This window comes from Vipera ursinii (assembly GCF_947247035.1).
Source record: "Vipera ursinii genome assembly, chromosome: 1".
Taxonomy (NCBI): domain Eukaryota; kingdom Metazoa; phylum Chordata; class Lepidosauria; order Squamata; family Viperidae; genus Vipera; species Vipera ursinii.
In genome coordinates this window covers 347,912,847-347,940,548 of record NC_139512.1, presented here as the reverse complement: position 1 = coordinate 347,940,548, position 27,702 = coordinate 347,912,847, and the positions used below count along the sequence as shown (strand labels likewise).

The 27,702-nt window shown below is 42.3% G+C and overlaps 1 protein-coding gene and 1 long non-coding RNA gene across 2 annotated transcripts in view; both read right to left on the bottom strand.

Annotated features, from left to right (window-relative positions):
* Positions 1 to 27,702, bottom strand: part of LOC310632902 — a 92,976-nt gene that overhangs the window by 19,324 nt on the left and 45,950 nt on the right. The window lies entirely within an intron of this gene.
* CCDC92B (coiled-coil domain containing 92B) lies at positions 270 to 27,146 on the bottom strand. Its single transcript, XM_083359779.1, has 3 exons — positions 27,014 to 27,146; positions 9,828 to 9,875; positions 270 to 1,072 (listed from the first exon to the last, which is right to left on the bottom strand). The coding sequence occupies exons 1-3, from the start codon at positions 27,141 to 27,143 to the stop codon at positions 318 to 320; spliced, it is 933 nt and encodes a 310-aa protein (XP_083215905.1). The 5' UTR covers positions 27,144 to 27,146; the 3' UTR covers positions 270 to 317.

Here is a 27,702-nt window from a genome sequence, read left to right as displayed (position 1 = left end):
AGTTCCCTTTTCGGAACTCTTTTTTTTTTGCCAAATTATAGAGCAAGGTTGCTTATGGTAACCACAGCCAATGACTCCACGGCCCTCCTGGTGCTGGGTCAGTCCACTCTTACTGACCCCATTCCCAGGGGATGCACAGCTACAGCATGTTGGAATTTTAAGCAAGGTAACAGTCCCAAGATGATGGCATCTCAATGGCTTTAGGAGTGGCGCGTTCCCTGCCCCGTGGGTCCTTGACTGACGGATGTGCTCGAGACGGGTCGGTTCCTACAGACGAGCTACTTTCAAAAGGGTGCCATAACTTTCCCTCTGGTCCTTCAGTCTTTTGCAGGGTGAGCGCTAGTGCTCTTTTGCTTCTGCAGTTCCCCTTTGGAAGAGGGGGGCCGACGGTGACCCAAAGTCCTGATGTGACTCACAGCGGCTGCCGGTTCTTCGGCGAGAGGCTGAAAGGACTTTTTCCAACCGCTCTTCCGGTTCCCCTGCTCGGGGCCTTCCTTGGAGGATGGATCCGACGTGCTGCGCTCTGATTTCTGATGACGGGACGGAGGGTGGGGTCGTGTGGTGTATAAAAAGAGAGCCGGGTCAGGCATGGGTTCGAGGTCTTCAAAACTGCCGAGTCGCTCGCGAGCCACAATGTCCTTGAATGCGCCTTTGCAATGGAAAGCGCTGCTCGCCTGCCGCCGGGTGTGGGACTTCTGAGTCCTTTTTTTGGGCCTAGTCTCAGCACTGGGTTGGGGGACGGAGGGTTTCTCCGGGGGTCTCTCGGTTTGGGCCGCGCTTTTCTGCCGGGTGCCGTGAAGTTTTTGTTTGGTGGAGTGAAGCTGGAAGGAGAGGTAAGCGGCCGCCTCCGTCTGTTTCTGCAGCTCCGTGTTGAGGACGGTCACTCGGTGGCTTCTCCTCTTGAGCTCTTCCAAGAATCTCCTTTCTTTGTTCCTCAGGTTGGACCGGAGGGCAGCCACTAAGCTCTCTTTATGCCTCAGCTCTTTGTGCAATTCCAAATTGTCCTTCTTTTTCTCTTTCAATTGGGCTTCCATGATTTTGCACTTTTCTTCCAGTTCCTGGTCTATTACGTCTAATGCAAGCGACAAAGGAAAGACAAAAGGAACAGATTTGAGTTCAAAATTCACCATGACCTTTGCCGTTCTCAGATAGGGATTGACAATCTCTGGAAGTGAATGCAGGTGGTCCTTGACTTATGACCACTTGCTTAGCGACCATACAAAGTTACAACGGCACTGAAAAAAAGGGACTCACGACTGTTTTTCACACTTACAACCGTCGCAGCATCCTGGGGTGACATGATCAAAATTCAGACACTTGCCAACAGGCATGTACTTATGACGCTTGCAATGTACCGGGGTCATGGGATCACCTTTTGCGACTTTCTGACAAGAAAAAGTCATAGGGGAAATCCAGATTCACTTAACAACTGTGTTGCTAATTTTACGACTGCAGTGATTCGCTTAACAACTGTCCTTTTTATCAACAGAAATTTTGGGCTCAGTTGTGGTCATAGGTTGAGGACTACCTGCAGATCAGGAGTCTCCAACCTTGGCAACTTTAAGACTTGTGGACTTCAACTCCCAGAAATTCTGGGAGTTGAAGTCCACAAGTCTTAAAGTTGCCAAGGTTGGGGGGCTCTGCTATAGATATTGTATTTTTATTGTATTGCCCTGTACACCGCCCTGAGTCCTTCGGGAGAAGGGCGGTATAGAAATTAAATAAAATAAAATAAATAAATAAATAATAGATAACAGTCACCTTCAGGATTAGAGACTGGTGTGGAGCTCTACCCAACTGTGGCAAGAAGGTCATAAAATGGGGCAAAATTCACTTAACTGTCTCACTTAGCAACGAAGATTTTTTTTAAAATTTTAATTCCATTTATATCCTGCCCTTCTCTGAAGACTCAGGGCGGCTTACAAGCTTAGCAGTAGCCTTCATTCTATGTATATGCCTGCTTATTAGGGCTTATTAGGGCTTATTAGATGTTGGGCTCCATTGTGATTGCAAGTCGAGAACTACCTGTAATTGTAACTAAAGGTTGAACTGTGTGGTCCTGAGCTTGGTTGATGTAACTGATGAAGTTACCTAGTTGTAAAATGAAACGTCTGCAAGAAAACAACAAAGCTCAGAGAGCACCAAGAACCCCACACTTTGGTGTTGATATAAGGAAAGGAAAGGTCTTCAAAATTTAATATTGTAAGAGAAATTTAAAATTAAATTTGCTGCAGTGGAAACTTATTGCCTGGACAAACAAGCTTACCAAAAACTATAATGGCTGGGAAACAGGAAAGGATAGCATAAAGGCAGGGTGTAAGATAAATACGTAGGCAAAAATTAGCTGGGTCTTAGAGTGGGAAAGCTATAAAAACATCTGTAAGAGCAAATGGCTAGCCAGGAAAACTTAACTAAACTGAAAAACAGGAAAGAACCTATTGTTCTAAGGGGCCCAGAACTCAAACCAACAATTGAATATGTCTAATATTTTATTTACTTTGGCCACCTAATGAGAAGGAAGGACTCACTGGAGAAGAGCCTAATGCTGGGAAAGATTGAGGGCAAGAGAAGAAGGGACGACAGAGAATGAGGTGGCTGGGTGGAGTCACTGAAGCAGTAGGCGTGAGCTTAAATGGACTCCAGAAGACGGTAGAGGACAGGAAGGCCTGGAGGAATGTTGTCCATGGGGTCGCGATAGGTCGGACATGATTTCACAACTAACAACAAGAATATTTTATATTATTAATGTACATGTGATGTATGATTTAGTATGTAGCAGGAAATAGGTAGGAGGTGGTCAGAAAGAGTGTAACCTCATAGTACCTCAGTCAATGGGGAAAGAGGAGGGATGTGGCGGCAGGGACAGGGCTGTATAAAGAAGGAAATATTTTGGGTTGAAACTTTGGAGAGAACCAAGCTTTGATAGCTTCTCTCCCCACTTATTGCAATAAATGAAACAAAAGGCCTTCACTGTGTCTTGACTGGTTATTGGTCAGGCGAACTTGCCTCTGGTCATGAAGGAAAGTTGCCAGGAGCACCTAACAGTGTGACAACATTTTCTGGGATCATAATTGAATGATGGCGTGCAACTGCAAGCAGCCTGAAGTCTCATGAATTTCTCAAAGCTCATGAGATTTTTGCCATCTTGCCCTGCATTTGTCCTTGTGAATGCTGAAATCCAATATGAAAAATGGTCAGTTGTTTTAAATATTCTTGTGTGAAAGCTCACATGAACTTTGAGAATTCCAGTAATATCTCCCTTGAATTTGGTGTAATACTATAGTATTTTGCAAGATCTCAACCTTCCTGCACAAATCTTCACAAGAACTTAACTACGGTGAGACTATCGAACCTTTTAGCCATTTTTAAAAGATTCACATATATGTATTAAATAAAAAACACAATAGATTAAGGTACTGTTTAAATGTACAGTTATTTTGCTCTTGGACTAAGGAACGAATGCATTTTGGGAAATTTCAGTATTTGCTTCTTAAGATTTGGTATCTAGAGTAGGATAGGAAATCCGAATTTCAAATGGATTGCACATTTCATTCTGCATTCAAAAATTAGCAATTTAAGGAGATCAGTAATCCAAACCATGTCCATGTATGTGCACAGACACACACAGAGACAGACACACACAATTATCCTATCAAAGATCATGAACACCCAGACTACTAAGAAAGTAGACAATCTGTTTGAACTATCTAAAATTTCACCTAGGACATTTTGTGGTTGATTTCCATAAGCTTTCCAAATTAAAAATGGATTTTTTAAAAAAAATCATATGATCTAAACTCAACCTTTTAAAATGGTTCCTTGATAAATTTTTCCTGTTTGTAGCAGTGTTGTCGATAATCCTCCATTTTCCCCCCTCTCCTTTAAAAAAACAATTTGGAAGTCCTTTTAAGCCTATTTAGAAGTAGAGCCTCCCTCTTAATTCCCAATCATTTAAATCAGGGGTCTCCAACTTTGGCAGGGCTGGCTGGAAAATTCTGGAAGTTAAAGCCCCACAAATCATAAAGTTGCCAAGGTTGGAGACTCCCAGATTTAAAGACAGCTGTAGCCAAACCAGAAAAAGTGCTCTATGTATGTCCAAGAACTAGGCAGAGATCTATCATGCGACCTTTTTTCATTTTTTAAAAAGGCTTTCTAATGCACAAGCCAAATTTCTGGATTTATATCCGTGCCACAAAATTTACCATTGCTCAAACCTGCCCAAATGGTGTTCCAGTCTATATCTTCCCTTTTTCCTTCCTTAACATATTCTTCACCCAACCCACTTAATGACATCATTTCTTCACTTATGACATAGGGACCCGTAAAAGAATGGTTTCAACGGTTGTACAAAGACACTTTTCACGGTGTCAGAAGAAAACAGTCAAGAAAGGCCCAGAAAGGTTAAGAAACCACAGAGCTGTTAATGCTGGAAGATGAAAAATTCCCGAGGGAAGGCTGGTGGAGTGAGTCAGCCATTTCCATAGATGTCAGCAAAACAATAAATATGCTAATTCATCCTTTATCCTCCTCTCTCTTTAAGCCTAGCAGGGCCACTTCCACTGAAGAACTTAGAAAATGCTGAGTCTTTCTGTCATCATATGCCCAGGATACTGTAACGAATAACAGAGTTGGAAGGGATCTTGGAGGTCTTCTAGTCTAGTCTTCTAAGGCTCAACCTATTCTCCAAGGCACCGACAACTTCTGGAGGCAAGCCATTCCATTGATCAATTGTTCTCACTGTCAGAAAATTTCTCCTGATTTCTAGGTTGCTTCTCCCTTTTATTAGTTTCCATCCATTGATTCTTGTTCTGCCTTCAGGCACTCTGGAGAATAGATTTTACCCCCACTCTTCTTTGTGGCAGCTCCTTAGATACTGGAACACTGCTATCATGTCGCCCATAGTTCCAGCAACCCTTCTTGATGTGTTTTTGCTTCCAGTCCTCTAATCATCTTTGTTGCTCTTCTCTGCACTCTTTCTAGCATCTTAACATCTTTTTTATATAGTGGCAATCAAAACTGGAGGCAATATTCCAAGTATGGCCTTACAAAGTCATTATAAAGTGGTACTAACATTCACGTGTTCTCTATTCTATCCATATATAGATTCTGTCTACGTATGTTCTGGAGAATGGGCTTCAGCACAAGTCCAAAAGCTTGGAAGACTAAACCTCTGGTCCCGGTAACTGACTCAGATTAGATCCTGAACTACTATCCTGGAACATATATTTGCTTTCATTTGATTCTTTCCCTCTATTAATGCAACTTAGGACTGCATTGGCTTATTTGGCAGCTGCAGTACATTGCTGGCTCATATTTAAGCAGTTGTCCACTAGAACTCCAAGCGCCTTCTCACAGTTACTACTATTAAACCAGGTACCTACTACTGAGACGGGTACAGAAGCTTGAAGAATGGAATCTCGAGGATCAGAAATTTGAGGTGACAATCTAAAATCTAGTTTGTACCACTTCTGGAAGTCAGCAACCTAGATCTAAGGAGAAACTTCCTAACAGTGAGAACAATTCACCAGTGGAACCGGCTTGCTTTCAGACGTTGTGGCTACTCCATCACTGGAGGCTTTTAAGAAGAGGTTGGACAGCCACTTATCTGGAATGGTAGAGGGTCTATTGCTTGAACAGGGGGTTGGATTAGAAGACCTCCAAGGTCCCTTTCAACTCTGTCATTCTATTGTGTTCTGTTCTGACCCAAGAAGCTAAAAAGAAGATGGCAAGGCGGTACCAGCTGGATATGTTTTCATGAGCCAGGCGTGGCCAGAGATGGCTTCCTTGGGAAGCTGCCGTTTGTCTTGCTAGGACTGTCTTCCATCAGCATTCCATTCCCATTAGACTATCTGATGCTCTCCACACCTCCTTTGCTGCACTAACAGCCTCACCTTTTGCCCCGAGGCTGAGGGCGGAACCTGGCATGGCCAAGTAAAACCTCGACTTTGTGGAGAGCAGTTGAAACCACGAGACCCCATTGTTCAGATCTTCCAAATCTCATTAGCCTTGATTTCTGATTTGATTTTTTTACTTCTTGCCACAGAAAGCAGAAATACACAATAGGAAGGTGCAGGGCGGTGTCTCTCAATTTTAGCGACTTTAAGATGCCTGGGCTTCAACCCCCAGAATTCTCCAGCCAGCCAGTGGAAGTCCACGTGTCTTAAAGTTGCCAAGCTTGAGAAACCCTGTACTGGGGCTTCATTGCGGTCTTTTGAAGCTTTGGGCATGGTATCCAAGTTGTAATTTCTTCTGACTCATGAGAAGAAAAAAAAATATGACTGACTACATGACCGGAGGGTTTACCGTTTCATGAAATGTAATTTGAAAATAATGCAAATGTAAAGGAAATGGAATTCAGGTTTTTTTGTTTTTTGTTTTGCTCTGAGCTGCTCCCTGTTTGTTTGGAGAGCAAGAGAGAGAGAGGCATCTGTTCTGGATGGTTGCCCACCTTGAAAAAGAGGTTTGCAATTAAGAATCTTCCTGCATCTGGCACTGACACGAGAGCTGTGTAGAACTATGGGGTTCATGCACACGTGTGTGCATGAATGATTTTATTGCAGCTTTGGCTGATAAATCTGGGACCTCTCTACCTGGAAGAGGCAACATCTTGCTTCAATACAGGTAGTCCTCAATTTACAACAGTTCATTTAGTGACCATTCAAATTTACAGTGGCCCTGAAAAAAGTGGCCTTTTTTCACACTTACGACTCCCATGTTCATGTGATCGAAATTCAGAGGCTTGGGCAACTGGTTCAGATTTAGGACAGCTGTAGTGTCCCAGGGTCACATGATTCCCCTTTTGCGTCCTTCTGACAAGCCAAGTCAATGGGGACGCCAGATTCACTTAGCAACCATGTCACTAACTGAACAACTGCAGGGATTCACTTAACAATTATGGCAAAAGAGAACGTAAAATGGGGTAAAATTCACTTAACAAATGTCTCACTTAACAACAGAAATTTTGGGCTACAGTGTGGTCATAAGTGGAAGACTACACCTTTAGGTCGGTAACCTGAACTACAGAGTGTTTTTTGTAGGATAGCCCTTGAATACATCTACCGTGTTTCCCTGAAAATAAGAACCAACCAAAAAATAAGCCCTAGGGTGATTTATCAGGATGCTCATAATATAAGCCCCACCCCAGAAATAAGACCCGCTTAAGATGGTCAGCCACACGGACGCATTTAGTACCATATTTCCCTGAATATAAGCCCTAACTGGAAAATAAGCCCTAATGCGTCTTTTGGAGCCAAAAATAAGAACCAGTTTTATTTTCAGGGAAACACAGGTAGAAATATTTCGAAACAAACGACCACTGAAGGTGAACCAAGTTTCCTTCTTCCTCTAGTTTGAAAATACTGATTTAATTTCTTTGTTATATCTGTTACAATTTCAGGTCTATTTGCAGGGCTTTTTTTCTCATAGAATGCTCAGAACGGAGTTCCGGCACCTTTTTTGGATGGAACCTTGTAGGGTAGGCAAGGTGGGTTGTATGACATGTGTGAGTTCTGGCACCTTTTTCTTTTACAAAAAAAGCACTGTCTATTTGAATGGATGTTTGATTGTCTTGTTGTACTGTAAGCCATCCAGAGCCATTAAGGGATTGAACAGTTTATAAATCTTGCAAATGAATCCACGAATGAATAAATAAATATGCTGTTAACAAAACTTAATTTTGTTTGTTTTTCTTTTGACAGGAAGATATGTTTTAGGACTCTGCTCATGAATGCTGCACTGTTTGAGTCAGGATATTTATTCTTCCTTGGAGGAGCAGTGGGCTAATACCTCCTTAAGTAACACCAGCTGCCTGCAATTAGTGCAGGTTCGAGTCCCACCAGGCTCAAGGTTGACTCAGCCTTCCATCCTTCCGAGGTAGGTAAAATGAGGACCCAGATTGTTGGGGGCAATTAAGCTGACTTTGTAATAATGCCGCTTGGGGTGTGTGTGAGAGCCCTAATAAGCAGGCATATACATAGAATGAAGGCTATTGCTAAGCACATTGATTTGTGCTTTAGATTGTAAGCCGCCCTGAGTCTTCGGAGAAGGGCGGGATATAAATGGGATTAAAAAAATAAATATAAATATAAATAAATAAATAAATAAAATAAGAATAATACAAATGATTTATTTATTTACATATGGCATTTATATGGCTAATCAGCTCAGACAAATGTGACTTTGGATGATATACATCCATAGAAAAAGAGCATGAAAGTAAATACAGTTAAAATTACAACTATTAAGATGATTGGAAACTCTCAGTTTGGTGTCCTTGGTTGTTTGCTTGCAGATGTTTCATTACCCAACTGGATAACATCAGCAGCGCTAGTGGCTGTGGGCTTTGCCTCCTGTTTATATACCGTAGCTTTTGTATGCTTCCCGAAGTGGATCATAGGGCTGGTCTACCTTTTTTCTACTATATTACCACAGCAGGAGGAAAGAACTTGAGATGATTCTGAAGGCTGCAAGGCCAGCTTGTTTAGGCTTTCCAGACTAGGTCACAGTTTCACAAAATAACATGAAACTAAACCAAATCAGCCGCTGGAACAGGACAATGTTCAACTGGGAACCTTCCAAGTCTGGAAGATGCTATGAGGAAAGAGGCCACCCGACCAATATCACACATGCCTGGTCATTTGGCACCCTCTAATGGCAGAAAGTGAAGAGGAACTAAAGAGCCTCTTGTTGCGAGTGAAGAAGGAGAGTGCAAAACTTGGGCTGAAACTAAACATTAAGAAAACCAAGATCATGGCATCCAGCCCTCTCAATTCCTGGCAAATAGATGGGAAGAAATGGAGGTAGTGACAGATTTTATTGTCCTGGGCTCCAAGATCACCGCAGATGGGGACTGTAGCCAAGAAATTAAAAGACGCTTGCTCCTGGAGAGGAAAGCCATGGCAAATCTAGACAGCACACTAAAAAGCAGAGACATCACCCTGTCAACAAAAGTGCATATAGTCAAGGCTATGGTCTTCCCAGTTGCAATGTATGGCAGTGAAAGCTGGACCATAAGAAAGGCTGAGCGCCAAAGAATTGAAGCCTTTGAACTATGGTGCTGGAGAAGACTCCTGCGCGTCCCTTGGACTGCAAGGCGATCAAACCGGTCAGTCCTAGAGGAGATCAACCCTGACTGCTCTTTAGAAAGCCAGATCCTGAAGCTGAAACTCAAATACTTTGGCCACCTAATGAGAAGTAAGGACTCACTGGAGAAGAGCCTCATGATGGGGAAGATTGAGGGCAAGAGAAGAAGGGGACGACAGAGAATGAGGTGGCTGGATGGAGTCACTGAAGCAGTAGGCGTGAGCTTAAATGGACTCCAGCAGATGGTAGAGGATAGGAAGGCCTGGAGGAACGTTGTCCATAGGGTCGCGATGGGTCGGACACGACTTCGCAACTAACAACAACAACACCGGCTACAATTGGAGACTTGAATGAAAGGGATCATGTAGTGGAGAAGAGAGGAAGGAGAAAGGCAATTGGGAGACTCCTGTTAACAATCCCCTTCACTCCCATTGTTCTAGTAAACTGTATTTTAAAGGAACAAAGGTTTCCCATATGCTCAGGCTGGAACTTTTGTTGCTTTTGCAATTTGCTAAACACCCAAGTTCTCTCTTTTCCATCCTCACATCTACCTTGTTAGGATAAGAGGAAGTGCAGTAGACAGCTCAACTGCTAGCATAATCTCAAAGAAGAGCCATGCTGGATCCAATCAAACTTCAAATGCCTTTTCTACAATGGATTCAAGCCATGTGTAGATTGTAGTATACCATTCCTAGTTTATGTTTTTTTATTTCAGTTAAAAAGGAGAAATTTATCTTCTTCCTTACCTTGCTGCTTGGCTTCCAACTCTTTCACTTCAAGATCATGGGTCAATTCTAAAAGAGAAGGAAGAACAAAGCAGGAAGGTTAAACGTGAGATCTCGTTTATTATTTGACAGATCAATGCAAGGGCTTGACAGACCCGCCACAACTGAAACCTCTAAATAAAACCAATCCTTGGCTCCATTTGTTGAGAAAGGTGTAATGCAAAGCTGGAACTGAAAATTGTCTGCCAAAATCCCTAAATTCTACTCTTCCCTCCCTTAACTCTCTCTCATTGTTCCCCCCAGTGTAACCAATCTGGTTCAAGCAAGATGTTTTCTTAATGGGCAGTTTGGCATGCAGCTCCCTCCTTATTCAAGCTGGGTGACCTTGAGGCAGCATCTTGAGGAGATACAGAACTTACTTTCATTTCCCAAAGCATTTCCCTCTTCATCCCCCCACCCTACAGTTCATGACAGACCGTCGCCGTGGTGAAGCACAAGCAAACATAAGGCGGCAGCTGACAGGGCTAAAAGCTGTATTGTATGTAGACTGCAACTCGATTTCAGGAGAATCCCATCCACTTTGTCTCTGACTTTGCCCATTATGGGCTTTAATTCTATCCATTGCTCATTTGGGATCTACTCATAATCTACAATTTGTGTAAAAATAATAATTAAGAACTGGGATAATGAAATTTCAAATGTTCCTCAACATACTCAGTGGCAGGAGCCTTCCTCCATCTGGTCCAGATGTGTGCCATCCGACTCCCAGAATGCCCAGTGCTGGCTGAGGAATTCTGGGAATTGACGTTTTCACGTCCACATCATTCCAGGGACTTTTGAGTAGTGTATTGAGTGAGGCTCATTCCCAAAGTGGCAGGGCCATCCCAATAATTATATTTGATCAGGTCATATAATTACTCAAATATTATTTCACTTTCCTAGTGTGGTAGATCTGAAAGTAAAAGGAAAGCAAAAGTAACAGAACAACACAAATCAAAAAAATAAAATGTTGATGATATAATTGCTTTGAATGCAGAAAATGGGCTTAGTTCAGCTACCAAGGAATGCCAAACAGACTTTCTTTATATTTGAAGTAAACAGTAGTTTCATTAAGACATCTAAAGGTAAAGGTAAAGGTAAAGGTTCCCCTGCACATGCGTGCTAGTCGTTTCCGACTCTAGGGGCCGGTGCTCATCTCCGTTTCAAAGCCGAAGAGCCAGCACTTGTCCGAGGATGTCTCCGTGGTCATGTGGCCGGCATGACTAGATGCCAAAGGCGCACGGAGCGCTGTTACCTTCCCACCGGAGTGGTCCCTATTTTTCTACTTGCATTTTTACGTGCTTTCGAACTGCTAGGTTGGCAGAAGCTGGGACGAGTAACAGGCGCTGACTCTGTTACGCGGCACTCGGGATTCGACCCACCAAACTGCCGACCTTCTGATCGACCTGCTCAGTGTCCTAACCCACTGAGGCACCACATCCCTTTAAGACATCTACATGACATAGTAACAGTGTTCCAATATTTGAACGGCTGCCACCGAAATAGTGTGTCAACCTATTGTCCAAAGCACCGGAAGGCAGGACAAGAAGCAATGTATGGAAACTAATCAAGGAGAGAAAGAAACCTAGAACTAAGGAGAAACTTCTTAAGAGTGAGAACAATTAATCACTGGAACAACTTGCCTGCAGAAGTTGTGAATGGTCTAACACTGGAGGTTTTTAAGAAGAGATTGGACAGCCATTTGTACAAAATGGTATAGGGTCTCCTGCCTGAGCAGGGGGTTGGAAGAAGATAGATATCTATATGTCATACCCAGGATGGTAATGTTGCCCATGTCTAGAGTTGCAAAGGTTTTGTGCTTTGAAATGCAAACTTTTAGGGATTCTCTTGTCTTAGTCAGGTCGGTTCTATTGGGTTTATTTAATGGGCTTAATGAAGACCTTTTCATTAAATGATTTCAGTGGTCTGTTGTAAACAGCTTTTAATTAAGAGCTTTCAATTGAGTGGTTTCCCTTTAGAGGTTTCTAAACTGTTTTTAATTAAGGGCTTTTAGTAGAGTGGTTTCCAGAAAGGGGATCATTCCCACTTTGGCATTGCAAAAATAACATTGAAACAGGACAGGCAGACATGGTTCAACTATGCATCTAATTAAATCAATCAATCAAATCAATCAGGGTGTTTTCAACAAGGGATGGTTGTCAGACCCAAACCCAGTGAGATCCAATCAAGTCCAATTCTTTGTCTTAACCCAATGGACAGAATCTTATAAAGCTATAAGAAGTGCACATTCTGTTATACCAGCTTCAGTAATAATCATGCATCTTATTCCACATAGGGAATAAGCAAATCTACTGCTCTCCAGAGGTTTTTATTAATATCTTGAGGCCCTCTAATTTTAAACACTAAAATGTTTTGGGTATTGCAGTCTATAACATCTGGACAGCAAAACACTGCCTACATTTGCTGTAAACATGTCCTGGAATTAATATACGTATGCACTGATTTTGAAATCAGCTTTAGTTGTGCTCAGGTCTCCTAATCTTGAAGAGATCTAGAAACCAGCAGACTTTCAATATGCCTTAAATAATAATAATAATAATAATAATAATAATAACAATAACAACAACAACAACAACAACAACAACAACCAGTAGTGGTAGTAATAGTAGTAATCATAATAGTAATAGTAGTAACAACAACAACAACAACAATGTTAGAAGGGACCTTGGAAGTCATCTAGTCCAACCCCCTGCTCAGGCAAGAAACCCTATACCATTTCAGACAAATGGCTGTCCAGTCTCTTCTTAAAAACTTCCAGTGTTGGAGCATTCACAGATTCTGGAGGTAGTTTGTTCTACTGATTAATTGTTAATTAATTAAATTAATTAATTTTCTAACTTAGAAACCTATGTATTTATTCTCAAAAGTGAGAAGTACAACGTTCAAATTAAAAAGTCTGCAACTTATAACTGTTCATTTAGTGACCTTTTGAAATTGCAATGACACTGAAAAAAGTGACTTACATCCAGTCCTTGTACCAGGGTCATGCTAATTATCCAGTATGGCTTAATGTTTCGGGCAAATATGCATATTTGTTTATAATGTTTTAAAACACCAAGCCACCCAGAAATTAATCCAACTATGCAGAAACAAGCCACCAAAAGTTAGAACTGATTAAATTATCCACCAGACTGTCAAAGCTTCCCCTCTCTTTGCTAGCTTTCTTGTGAAACTGACAAACAAGCCACAGGCACACAGCAGGAAATACAGTGCCTGTATTTTTTTGCATTGCATGAGAAAAGTACATCTTCCTTCCCCTCTCCTTACCACTTTCTATAGACGGACGATTGAGAGCATCCTGTCATATTGCATTCCAGTCTGGTTTGGAAGCATCCCTACTTCAGACAGGAAGACGGTGCAGAAAGTGGTGAGGATGGCAGAAAAAATTATTGGCAGTTCACTCCTTTCCATCCAGGACATGGCATATAAGCATTGCTTGAGCAGGGTCCCCAGGATTGTCTGGGACACTACACATCCTCTTCACGTCCTGTTTTCCTTGTTACCTTTCGGGAGGAGGTTTCATGGTATCCGAAGCAGATTCAGTCACAGTTTTGTTCCATACAGCATCAACCTTGTGAACTCTCAAAATTCCTCTTTCCGCTATGTATTCAAAATGGACAGTGATTTATATATATATATATATATATATATATATATGTGTGTGTGTGTGTGTGTGTGTGTGTGTGTGTGTGTGTGTGTGTGTGTGTGTCTGGGTGTGTGTCTGGGTGTGTGTCTGGGTGTGTCTGGGTGTGTGTGTATGTATGTATGTATGTATATAGTATGTATATAGTATGTGTATATGTGTGTTATGTATGGGTATGGGTAAATATATACTTTCCTTTGAGAGCAGGCAACAGAATTTCATTTTTAATGTGTGCCAGTGTGCTCACAATAAAAAAATGACAATAAAGGTTATCTTATCTGAGCTAACTTTTATCCAGGGCATTTGATGTGGCCCTTCTGCAGAAATAAACAGTTGAAAATCACCTTCCTTATTCCACTGTGGTTTATTGGCTATTCACACTGAGAAAACAGAACTCAGCTTAGGCTACAGCCAGCAGTGTGTATGAAGTGATTACGTTCATATGCATATGAATGCATATGCATATGCATATGTATGCATATAAGTATGTATGTATGTATACCCCACCTGTATTATTTTTACAAATAACTCAAGGTGGTGAACATATCCAACACACCTTCCTCCTCCTCTTTTCCCCACAATAACAACTCTGTATGTGGGATTGAGCCAAGAGAAAGGGGCTGGTCCAAGTTGGCCCAGCTGGCTTTCTTGGCTAAGATGGGATTTGAACTCACAGTTTCTTGCTTTCTAGCCTAATGCCTTAATCACTAGACCAAGGCTCTTCAAACTTGGCAACTTTAAGACTTGTGGACTTCAACTCTCAGAACTCCTCAGCCAGCGTGCCTGGCTGAGGAATTCTGGTAGTCGAAGCCCACAAGTTGTAAAAGGGCCGAGTTTGAAAACCCCTGGTCTAGTGATTAAGTCTTATGAAGTCTTGTGGACTTCAACTCCCAGAATTCCTCAGCCAGCCCTGATGATTGAACACAAAGGTGGGATAGACTTGGAAGTCCAAAGATCTCCAACAGCTAGTCAAGCTCAAGTATCATCATAACTCTGACCTAAAGGCTGTAATAAAGGTTTGGTGATATGTTATTGTAAGGTACTAGTGGGTCTTCAAACTTGGCAACTTTAAGACTTGTGGACTTCAACTCCCAGATTTTCTCAGCCAGCTGGCTGAGGAATTCTGGGAGTTGAAGTCCACAAGTCTTAAAGTTGCCAAGTTTGAAGACCCCTGTACTAGTTGGAAATCCTATGACCTTCCAGATTTTGGATTTCAGTTGAAATATAAGGTTTCCCTTGCAACTTTTGCTTTAATTCTCAGTCTTTCCCCACACTCCCCACATTTCCTTTTTTGTTTAATTCTCTTTTTTTATTAGTTTATAATATAAGATACAAAAATATAAAAAATAGTAGGAAAATAGGGGAGAGAGAAGGGAAAAGAAAAGTGTAGGGGAAAGGGGAAAAAGAGAAAAAAAGGCATTGACTTCTGACTCCCTTCGGTGAAGTAAAATAAGACAATAACACCAAACTTCAACTTTTTACTTTTGCATAATCATATAAACTAGCCATTTCTATAACAACACACCTGTCTAATTGGCAAAACCCAAAATTTATTTTATTTATTTTTATTTTAATTCCATTTATATCCCGCCCTTCTCCGAAGACTCAGGGCGGCTTACAAGCTTAGCAGTAGCCTTCATTCTATGTATATGCCTGCTTATTAGGGCTTTCACACACACCCCAAGCGGCATTATTACAAAGTCAGCTTAATTGCCCCCAACAATCTGGGTCCTCATTTTACCTACCTCGGAAGGATGGAAGGCTGAGTCAACCTTGAGCCTGGTGGGATGTGAACCTGCACTAATTGCAGGCAGCTGGTGTTACTTAAGGAGGCATTAGCCCACTGCTCCACCAAGGCTTTCATTTTTTTTCCACCTCAAGCACAAAGTCCAGAAGTGGTTTCCAAGTAGAAACAAAGGTAACTGTGTTTTTTTTCTTTACTCAAAGCAGTCAATTTAGCCAACTCTGCTAACTCCCCACATTTCCAAGGCCATGAACAGCTTATTTTTTTAACGTTGTACTTTTCTTTTGAAAATCAATAAAGCTATATAAAAATAGGGCATTGACAGATTATGATTTACTGAAGAGCTGAGTTAGAAAATTCCGTTTTGAAAGAAGAAGCTGCCAAAAGCTAAAAAAGCTAAAAAAGAAAAAAAACCATAGAATAATCATATTCTTTTTTTAAAAAATAAATTTTCACACTGAGTCCAGTCTTAGCAGGGACAGTGAGGAGTCTTCAGTCCTACCTCTTAGTTAGAGGCAGTGGAATTAATCCCTATCCTCTGTTCATTCCATCTTTAGTGACCAAGTTGCCTCTGCCTTTATAAATATATTATTTTTAAAAAATAAATTTTCACACTGAGTCCAGTCTTAGCAGGGACAGTGAGGAGTCTTCAGTCCTACCTCTTAGTTAGAGGCAGTGAAATTAATCCCTATCCTCTGTTCATTCCATCTTTAGTGACCAAGTTGCCTCTGCCTTTATAAATATATTATAAATCAAGAATCTTCTCAGGGATTTTTCATCCCCAATCTTCTAACATTCTCACCAAGGCATTTAGGACTTGAAGTGAGGGCAAAACCACTTACGGCTTCTGATTCTGCAAGTGAAGGGAAAATTAACAAAACTCTGATGTTAAATTAGGCATAACTTTTCTGCCCTGGGTTGTAACAATCTGACGTGTTCTTTAAAAAGCATTGCTTTTTTTGTTCTCTCTTTTGCACAGGCTGGGAAATCTGTTTTTCCCCAGACACAAGAGGATATCTGTATTTGTAGGAAAAAAACGTTGCTAGGGAAGGCAGAAGAAAAAGAACAAAAAGCTCTGCATGACTTAGGGCAGTGGTCCCCAACCTTTCCAGCTTGGCAGGGGGGGAGGTGTGTGAGTGGCAGGCACACACGTGTGCACGCAGTTCCATATGTGAAAGCGGTGCAGGTGCTCGCCCTCCACTTGCACAAACGGAGCTTCGTGTGCGAGCGGAAGGTGCTTTAGCAGAGGCTGCTTGTGCTCGTGTGCAAAGCTCCACTTGCAAGTGCCCTCTGCTCAAGCACAGGCGTGAGTGGATCTTTGTGTGCAAGCACAAGCGCCCTTCACTTGTGTAGCCCGGTTTCAAACAGGCCGCAACCCGGTAGTGGGCCACGGCCCGGGGGTTGGGGACCCCTCTCACTTGGGGTTTGTAGCTTTGTAGCCCCTTATGCATTGTACTAACTACTAGGCTAACAGATCTGAACTGTAAAACCTTTTACTACCACTAGATGGCATGAAAGAGATGCAGAGGGATCTTGCTTTGTTACCAGCTAGTGGTCAGCAAGATTTTGGCAACCTAAGTTTTGGTACCTCAATTCTGTGTTGTTTTTTAAATGTCATGTGGTCTCAAATTATAATACTTGCATTATAATCACTTGCATTATTTTGGAGGGGGTTAGAGATAGCAGATTAGATACTTAAAAACAAGAAATTAGTCCCCATGATGAGGTGAAAGTGTTCCCTTCTGCTCTTCATTTTGATCCTGAAACCTGATGTCCCATGTTATCCTTTCTTTTGTTCTAGCAGAGTCCTCAAGTTTTACTACTAACCTGCAGTATGGCTCTTTGACCATTTCAGCCACTCTCTGAGAGTGTCTATGCTAGCTTGGAATTCTGGGAGTTGTAGTTCTATTGGGCTATTATTTATTGATAACTTGCTTTCCTACCCAATTGAGCACTCATGGCAGAGAAGAATTTAACTGGAGAGTAACAAATTGGGCAAGGAAGGTTAGTTGATATCCCAAATCCTTTTAATTCCTTCACTGGACTGACACCTTGCATTAATTCTAAGCGATGGGTTGGTATGACTGTGGGTTATTGAATAAATAAATACTGGCTGGTATTCACAATCCTTTGAGTCAGAAACTAGGGTTCATACCAGTGATCAGTTTCACCCCAAATGCTAAGCTATAAGTTACCAAAGAAATTATGAACATACTATAAACTCAGCTTTCATGATAAGTAGTTTGGTATGTACAAAGTACATACAGAAGTACAGGCAGGATTTCGAAGAGGCAGAGGAACTAGAGATCAAATTGCCAACATACACTGGATCATGGAGAAAGCTAGAGTTCCAGAAAAACATCTACTTTTGCTTCATTGACTATGCTAAAGCCTTTGATTGTGTGGATCATAACAAACTGTGGCAAGTTCTTAAAGAGATGGGCGTACCAGACCATCTTATTTGTCTCTTGAGAAACCTATATGTGGGCCAAGAAGCAACAGTGAGAACTGGACACGGAACCACTGATTGGTTCAAAATTGGGAAAGGAGTCCGGCAAGGCTGTATACTGTCGCCCTGCCTATTTAACTTATATGCAGAACACATCATGAGAAAGGCAGGGCTAGATGAATCAAAAGTTGGAATTAAGATTGCCGGAAGAAATATCAACAACCTAAGATATGCAGATGATACCACTCTAATGGCAGAAAGTGAAGAAGAACTAAAGAGCCTCTTGTTGCGAGTGAAGAAGGAGAGTGCAAAACTTGGGTTGAAACTTAACATTAAGAAAACCAAGATCATGGCATCTGGCCCTCTCAATTCCTGGCAAATAGATGGGGAAGAAATGGGGGTAGTGACAGATTTTATTTTCCTGGGCTCCAAGATCACTGCAGATGGGGACTGTAGCCAAGAAATTAAAAGACGCTTGCTCCTGGGGAGGAAAGCCATGGCAAATCTAGACAGCACACTAAAAAGCAGAGACATCACCCTGTCAACAAAAGTGCGTATAGTCAAGGCTATGGTCTTCCCAGTTGCAATGTATGGCAGTGAAAGTTGGACCATAAGAAAGGCTGAGCGCCAAAGAATTGAGGCCTTGGAACTATGGTGCTGGAGAAGACTCCTGTGAGTCCCTTGGACTGCAAGGCAATCAAACCGGTCAGTCCTAGGGGAGATCAACCCTGACTGCTCTTTAGAAGGCCAGATCCTGAAGCTAAAACTCAAATACTTTGGCCACATAATGAGAAGAAAGGACTCACTGGAGAAGAGCCTAATGCTTGGAAAGGTTGAGGGCAATAGAAGAAGGGGACGACAGAGAATGAGGTGGCTGGATGGAGTCACTGAAGCAGTAGGCATGAGCTTAAATGGACACCAGAAGATGGTAGAGGACAGGAAGGCCTGGAGGAACATTGTCCATGGGGTCGCGATGGGTTGGACACGACTTTGCAGCTAACAACAACAGGTTTGGTATGTACATTATTTGATGTACCCTTTCCAGAGAATATGAGCAGCTTCTTCTGAAATACAGAACATAGAATAACAGCTTGGAGGAGGCCTTAGAGGTTTTCTAGTCCAGCCCCTGCTGAAATGGGGAGCCTATATCATTTTAGACAAATGGCTATCCACTCTTCTTGAAAAGTGATGGAGCACCCACAGCTTCTGAAGGCAAGTCGTTCCACTGATTAATTGCCCTAAATTATCAGGAATTTTTTCCTTAGTTCTAGGTTGCTTCTCTCTTTGATAAGCTTCTACCTGTTACTTCTTGTCCAGCCCCCTTTGGAGAATAGGCTGGCCCCTTTTCTCTGTGACAGTCCCTCAAATGTTGGAAGACTGCTAGTATCTCACCCCAGTCCTTCTCTTTGTTAGGCTAGACATACTTCGTTCCTGCAACCATTCATCGAACGATTAGAGCAAGTCTTCACAGTTTTATTTGTTCCTAAAATATCAAGTGCCCCAATTGTTTTCTGGTGGAAAAACAGTCTTGTGATTCATGAGCCAAAACTTTCATTTTTCTTTGTTCGGGGGCAATAATTAATGCACACTAATTACCCCACTGAGACTGCATCGTCTAGACTCATCCAGCATCTTAAGAAATAATGGGATAAAAAGAAATAGTAAAGCAAGAATTTTCTGCATCTCTTTATGGAGAATGGGAGCTGAGCCAAATTCCTTCCTGCAAATGTCAGATTAAAGTGCACCAAAAGACGCGTTCCAACATGGGTTAACAGCACTTTTACCCGTGTAATACAGGTAGCTGGAGATATCAAACAATAAAAAGCTAGGTGCCATTGTAATCGGTGCATTTATTTTGTTCTTTGTTTGGAGGATTGTGTAAACAGGGTCGCTTCTGTCTGACTGTTGGTGCAATATCTCTCAGAAGACTGAACAGAATTCAGGGAGTCCTTAATTTACAATCATTGATTTAGCAACTGTTCAAAATTATGATGGTGCTGAAAAACGTGACTTAAAAACTAGTCCTCACATTTACCAGCATCTCTATGGTCATTGGTGTGTGCTTATAGACCTGTGTCTAAATCCATGTGTTTTCCTTCTGCATCTTTGTACTTAGGATATGATACGTTTCTGGGCCCTATTGGATCCCTCTTTATTCTTCAGACTTTCTCTGGGAATACCTATCTCATTTTCTGGGTGTGTAAGACGTAGAGTATGAGATATCTCCCGTATATAGCCCTTGTTCACCACATTTTGGCCACCTAATGAGAAGGAAGGACTCACTGGAGAAGAGCCTAATGCTGGGAAAGGTTGAGGGCAAGAGAAGAAGGGGACGACAGAGAATGAGGTGGCTGGATGGAGTCACTGAAGCAGTAGGTGTGAGCTTAAAATGGACTCCAGAAAATGGCGGAGGACAGGAAGGCCTGGAAGAATGTTGTCCATGGGGTCGCGATGGGTTGGACACGACTTTGCAGCTAACAACAACAACAACAACAACAGTACACAGGATCTAAGTAGTCTGATCTAGTCAAATTTCTCTAGACCAGCTTTGGTAGCACACTATCAAGCTAACTCTCCAAGTATCTGGGGCGTGGGCCAGGAGGAAGGCCTTTTCAGAGATGGCCCTAATATTCAGTTGTATGTCCTCCCCCTGAAGGTACCTTTAGTTTCATCCTTCCCTGCTTTTTCAAGGCCCTTAAGATCATCTTATTCAAATGCACCAGTTAATTTGTGTCAGCTGCTCAAGTTAGAGATCATTGTATTAAATTCTGTTATTAATTTCTGTTAATTATTTATTACTTATTCTTATTGGTTTTATTTCTCCTCTACTGAAGACAGCCCAGAGTCTTAACTGATTGGTACCATTGACAAAATCAATCAATCAATCAATCAATCAATCAATCAATCCATCAATCCATCAATGAAGGGATTGGCAGTTATTGCAGCCCGACTCATTTTCTTCAGGAAGTGCCTAGATTAGAATATCATGAAACTTTGCACGTGTTATATGTATTGTGCATGTTGTGGTGAGATGGGTGGCAAACAAATTGAAATAAATAAATAAATAAATGGGAACATTGTGCACTATCTCTAACTTATGACCACAACTGAGCCTAAATTTTCTGCTATTGAGCGAGACATTCGTTAAATGAGTTTTGCCCCATTTTACGACCTTTCTTGCCACAGTTGTGAAGTGTTTAGTAATGTGGTGGTTAAGTGAAACTGGATTCCCCATTGCTAAGTGAATCTGGCTTGTCAGAAGGTGGCCAAAGAGGATCACACGACACTGCAACTGTCCTAAATACGAGCCAGTTGCCAAGCGACTGAATTTTGATCACGTGACTACAGGGATCTTGCAACAGTCGTAAGTGTGAAAAATGGCCATAAGTCACTTTTTTTCAGTGCCGTTGTAACTTCAGATGGTCACTAAACAAATGGTTTTAAGTTGAGGACTACCTGTATAAGGCTATATCCTGTATTATCGGTAGGCCTGCCTTCAGCCAATCAGCTCCGAGCTAGTCAGCTTTGCTCTGCCTGATTTGGCAGCGAGTTCAGTGGCGGAAAATCTGCTTTATTTCAGCAACCCTTTTTGTCCAGCTCATTTACTTGCAGGACTAGGTAGGAAAAAGGCACAACTGTAGAAACAGATGTACTTTTAAAAGGGTTTTGAAATTGTGTCAGCTTTGCTGGCCGTTGCCTTTTGCTTTAATCTTCCCCATCAGGTTTAACCCTCCCTTTCCCTTAGAGTCACTGGTCTGTTATGACAAGGATTGGCAGCCTGTTGCCCATAATTTACCAATGTACTCCTCCTCCTCCTCCTCCCCTCCCCCCATTACTACTGAATTTTAGCAGAAACTTTGGCTGAATTTTGTTGCTGTGATCTTTTGTTTGTGTTGTTCCTCCTTGCCCTCAGGGGCTTTTCTTTTCTTTTTTTTTAAAGTAAAACTAGGAGCAGAAAACTTAGGGAGCCAAATGGTTCTAATATAGGTAGTCCTCGAGTTACGAGTGTAATGGAGTCTGCCCATTCCACTCATAACTTGAAAACTCGCACAGTGTATCTCGTACGTTGAACGAGACCACTCCCTTGCTCATTAAAACGCATGTGGCTCTTTAAGTGAACATGAGGTATCTTGGTGGGGAAAGCCATGGAGGGCCTAGTGATGGAACAGGCCCCCAAGGCCTCCCTGACCCACTAAGATACCTCACGCTTCCCCCTGCCTTCCTGCTGCGCCGGACTCACCTTGAAAAGATCCGTTTCCTCTCTTTTGCGGTTCCCGCTGCCACCTGGATCTGAAGCCAGGGGACACTTCTGCACCCCCCTGCAGCCTGATCGGGCTCCGGAGGCCTTTTCCAGGCCACTGCCACTCGAAAACGGGCTGCTGGAGGGCTACATAAGCATCCCCCGGCCTCAGATCCAGGTGGCAGTGGCCTGGAAAAGGCCTCCAGAGCCTGGATCGGACTGCGGGGGAAGGCCTCGGATGCCCCAATCCAGCCTCCGACGCACGTGGAAGCATCCACCAGCTTCGGTTCCATTCTCTGTTTCAGAGAACAGAGGCTAAACAACTCGCTAAACAACTCGCTAAAAGAAGGCAGATGACTAGCTGCTTGCAAGGAGTATAAATCCTGCCATTCCCCACCATCCAGTCACAGCTGAAGAAGCTTCTTGGATGAGAAGCGAAACGTCTTCAAGGAAAAACAAGAAAGTTCAGTTGCGTCGTGAAAAAAGTCCCTTTGGAAAAAGTGACTTATGACCAGTTTTCACACTTACGACCATTGCAGCATCCCCATGGCCACATGATCAGAATTCAGGCACTTGTCAACTGGCATGTATTTATGACAGTTGCACTGTGTTCCAGGGTCATGTGATCACCATTTGTAATCTTCCCAGCTGGCTTCTGACAAGTAAAGCCAGTGGGGGAATTTGTTGACTTGACCTAAGGCTCGCTTCGCTTAGCTGACTTTAGTAATTGACTCAACTGACTTTAATTCATTGACTTTACCTAAGATTTGCTTAAGAACTGCATGATTCCTTTAACCACTGCAGTGATTCGCTTAACAACTGTGGCAAGAAAGGTCGTAAAATGAGGCGCATCTCCATTGAACAACTGCCTCACTTAGCAACAGAAATATTGAGCTCAGTTGTGGTCATAACCCGAGGAGAATTTGTACTCTGGAAACTGGCTGCCCTTGGGATATCTCTGCTGTCGTTATTAAGGAGTTTCTGGCAGCTTATAAGAAATTTGAGCATCATCTTGCTTGGTATGTATGCCTTTCATGTTATGCTTTTAAATCTGTTTGATTGAGCTAGTAATAAAGCTTAAAATCCCTTGATTTTTTGCTGTGCTTTTTGTCTCTGCATCCAAAAAACCAAATGCCTGGGCACCTGACCCCTGCCCTGACCTTTGGCAAAATGGGAGCTTTTTTGCTTGTCCACAAACTTCTGGCTCCCATTCCACTGTCTATTTTGAAAAGCTAGATTTCCAAATGAATGGATGAGTCATGTTTATAAAATGTTATATGCAGAGTCTGTACAAAGACGGTGGGTTAGCACATATATATATATACAAACAATAGCCTCTATTTCGCTTTAGTCAACTTCTGTGCAATAAAACCTCTAAATGGCAGAGGAGGAACACGTGCTTAAAATTTTCTCTAGTGGGTAATTTTCTTTCCTACCTTTTATCGTAATGTTTTTTTTGTTCTTGTACTTAGAAGTTAACATGAGCACAAAATCTAGATCTGCCTTAAAAAATTGTAATATACAGTACCTTTGCCAAAAGGTCTTGTAGGAATAAGGTCTGGAAAATAGTATTTTCTAAGAATCATCCTGGGTCCTATTGTGGTTATCTTACCTCAAGGGTCTGCAACCCGCGGCTCTTTCAGCCGTCTCCTGCGGCTCCCAGTCCTCTGCCATGTGCAGTCCAAAAAAAAAAAGTGGGACTAAAAAGTTCAACCAATCAATTCAAATATGCAGGGTAGGTGCATATCTTGCCTTGGCTCCACTCTTCAAACCCTGTTCTGCGCATGTACGTTCATGTACGCGCATGTGCACACATTTTTTGTGGCTCCCAGTTTTTCCTTTTGTGAGGGAACCGGTTCCGAGTGGCTCTTTCACTGTTTCAGGTTGCTGACCCCTGTCTTACCTGCTATACGAGTGGTCCTTGACTGGCACACAGGACTTAAGCAAGGCAGTTGGTAAATGTGTCACGCCTGATCTTAAAACCGTCTTTGCCATGGCAGTTGGGTAAATCAGTTGCTGAGTGAATCCCCCATTGACTTTGCTTATCAGAAGTGAGATGGAAGGTTGCAAATGGTGATCACATGACCCTGGGATGCCGCAAAATACATGCTGGTTGCCAAGCACCCAAACGATGGTCATGCGATCAGGGGCATGCTGTGGTGGTTGCAGCTGTGAGGACCAGTTATAAGTCTTTTTTTCTTTCAGTGCCTTTGTAATTCTGGGAGTTGAAATCCGCAGATCTTAAAAGTTGCCAAGGTTGGACAGCCCTGTCTTATGGTATGTTTTTCCCTTTGTCGCTTTCCTTATGGGATCTTACCTGGCTTCATCAAGGTCATCTTCCTTTACAAAAGCCAGTTCAATTACTAATTAGCCCCTGGCATCTATTCTTTTCGAGATTTGTTGGGATTAAAACTAGCCTGACTGTGGATCCACAGAAACAGGACTACGGAAAACATAATACATAATATTAAGCAATATGTCAAGCCCAATGATTGAGTCACAGAGTGAAGTATCTTTGTTTTTTACTTAGAATAATATATGGGGACCTACCTAGCATCATGGGGGCCAGTTTCGGATAGTAGTAAAGGTGTTAAACCAATTTCGTGTAGTGGTGAAGGTGCTGATCCAGAAAGCAGGAGACTGTGAGTTTTAGGCCTCTTAGGCATGAAAACTGGGTGACTTTGAGCCAGTCACTGTCTCAGGCCAACCCATCTCGTAAGATTGTTGTTATTGGGAAAAAAGGGGACAGGAAATTTAGGTATGCCCACTGCCTTGAGTTTATCAAAATGTATTAAAAAACAACGATCACAAGAGCTTCAGGCTTGACAAAACGAGGAACTTCAGTACCCTGGACAGCACTAAGCAGATTTTACTGGCTGGGAATTTACTCTCATGGAAGAAACTATTGAGAAAAGATGCTTCTCAATGCATGGAAATGGAATTGCAGAATCTCTTTAAAGCAGCCACCTCCTTTTTCAGCCTTCCGTGTGAGCCTCAAGGTCACTTAAAGATACGGCTGTCTAATGAGTTAACTGATGGCAACTTAGCCACCAGAATTCCTTTCTGATTGCAACTGCCAGAAGTGGGTAGAATTATTTTTTTTAACCATTTTAAGGGGGGAAGCACATAGAAACATTGTGCAAGTCTGTTAAAAATGATGAAATAAACCAGTGTTTCTCAACCTCAGCTGCTTTTAAGGTGTGCGGACTTCAACTCCCAGAATTCCCCAGCCAACACGGTTGAGAAACCCTGAAATAAAACCAATCCCTAAAATTAAACAACCAATATGTGTCACATGACCTGACTATTTTCTATCTCATGCTGGCTGGGGAATTCTGGGAGTTGAAGTCCACCGGTCTTAAAGTTGCCAAGACTGGACACCGTTGCTCTAGGAATTCTGACCTGCACAAATGATGTTCTCTAGTTTCATAATGAAATGTTTGCAAGAAACCAACCAAGCTCAGAAAGCACCGAGGACCCCACAATCCTGACCTGCTTCACAAGGTCTGATTAATGGACTGGGTTCTAGGACTACATAAAAAGTAAGTTAGTTTTGAAAAGAGAGTAAGAGCTCCTGGAAATTCCTGATATTTAATGTTGAAATTAAGAGCTTCAATGCCGTCTTCTCAACACTTTCAGCTCTATAGAATGCAGGCTGGTGTTTCTTTCCCTAGTTAGCTGCTGTAGCAGTAATGAAGGCATATTGAATTGAACCCATGAGTCTTAAATTGGTTGCAGTACTCCTTAACATAGTCAGGGAAAAATTAAATCCAATTGATGGGGTGTGGGAGTGTCTATATGATACATGGAAGTGTACACTAACCAAAAGGGTTGGATTTGTATCATATGTTGACCAACCCAAAACTTTGGTCAACTTTAATATTCACCAAGGTTAGCACGTTCTGCAAATCTAACTTTCTAGGTCTTTAATTGGCAGCATATGTTGAAGATTATAACAGTTTATTGGCCAAAGCTGCAATGCTCAACAATGTCGAGAAACCAACTCCCTCTGCAGTGCAAGCCCTAGGGGGTTATTATATTAAAAACCAGAAGCCTCCCTTCTGCAGTGTAATGGTATGTAGGAATAAGCTTGGGCGAAAACAGGAAGAGTCATAGACTAGGGAATGGTCAGATAAGAGGCAGCTGAGCACACAGAAGGAATTGGGCATGGCAAGCATCTCACAGGGACCCTCCCTAGTTTCTTGGATTGTAAAGATGCCGGGGAGAGCTGTACTTTCAAACTTGCAAGATTTTCTTTAGTATAGAATAGAATAACAGAGTTGGAAGGGACCTTGAAGATCTTCTACTCCAGGGGTAGGCAACCTTAGCTCTTTTATGACTTGTGGACTTCAACTCCCAGAATTCCTGAGCCAACCATGCTGGCTCAGGAATTCTGGGAGTTAAAGTCCACGAGTCATAAAAGAGCCAAGGTTGCCTACCCTTGTTCTAATCCAGCCCCCTGCTATACCATTTCAGACAAATGGTTGTCCAATCTCTTCTTAAAAACCTCCAGAGTTGGAGCATTCATAACTTCTGGAGGCAGGTTGTTCCACTGATTAATTGTTGCAACTATCAGGAAATTTCTTCTTAGTTCTAGGTTGCTTCTGTCCTTGATTAGTTTCCATCCATTGCTTCTTCTCCTGTCCCCAGAATAGCTTGACTCCCTCTTCTTTCTGGTAACCCCTGAGGTATTGGAAGACTGCTATCATGTCACCCCTAGTCCTTCTCTTCACTAAACTAGACATACTCAGTTCCAGCAACCGTTCTTTATATCTTTTAGCCTCCAGTCCCCTGATCATCCTTGTTGCTCTTCTCTGCATTCTTTCTAGAGTCTCAACATCTTTTTAAATGTAATAAGGGTAGAACTAGTATTTTTGGACCAGACTTGTTTGGACCAGAAGGTGACATCATCTAACTTTGGGAGACTTAAGATAGTTTATTAGTGACCTTGGTTTATTAAAGCTATGCTGAGCCACTCAGCATGGGGCTCTACTTTTTCAAGTTACTTATCAATCCGTGGAGCTGAAGCCTTCAAATCTCTGTCTCCTTGGATGACAGATGCGGGACTCACCTGTGCAGTATTTTTGTAAGCGCAGGATCTCCAGGTGCAAATCGTGGAGAAGTTTCATCTGCTCCTTTTTGAGGAAGGTGATGTGTCTTTGCACGCTTTGGATCTGATGCTCCAGGGACAAAGTCTCCATCGCAACACAGTAAAGAGTCTAAGCCTGGAGGGAACAGAGGTGAACTTGTGAACTGCTGATTCTGCAGCAGTGGTGGCACGGGGCTGTAGCAGCTGCTGATTTTCCCCTTGCATTATCCATCAATATATCAATATCAATCAATCAATCAATCAGAACAGAGCTGGAAGGGACCTTGGAGATCTTCTAGTCCAACCCCCTGCTCAAGCAGGAGACCCTGTACCATTTCAGACAAGTGACTGTCCAGACTCTTCTTAAAAACCTCCAGTGATGGAGCGCCCACAACTTCTGAAGGTGAGCCGTTCCACTGGTTAATTGTTCTATCTTTCAGGAACCCCAAAGTTACTTTTTGAGGAGGCAAAGGGACTTTCTTGTTTTTCTTTGAAGTTGTTTCACTTCTCATCCAAGAAACGTCTTCACCTCTGACTAAAAAAAGCACCTTTGGGCAGGGCTTTTTTTTTTTGTCATAGAACGCTCAGAACGGAGTTCCGGCACCTTTTTTGGATGGAACCTTGTAGGGTAGCAAGGCGGGTTGTATGACCTGTGTGAGTTCCGGAACCTT

Coding starts and splice junctions, on each gene's coding strand:
- CCDC92B (XM_083359779.1), bottom strand. CDS start 27,143: ATGGAGACTTTGTCCCTGGAGCATCAGATCCAAAGCGTGCAAAGACAC. Junction 9,876..27,013: donor CTTACAAAAATACTGCACAG/GTGAGTCCCGCA, acceptor CTTCTCTTTTAG/AATTGACCCATGATCTTGAA. Junction 1,073..9,827: donor GTTGGAAGCCAAGCAGCAAG/GTAAGGAAGAAG, acceptor CGCTTGCATTAG/ACGTAATAGACCAGGAACTG.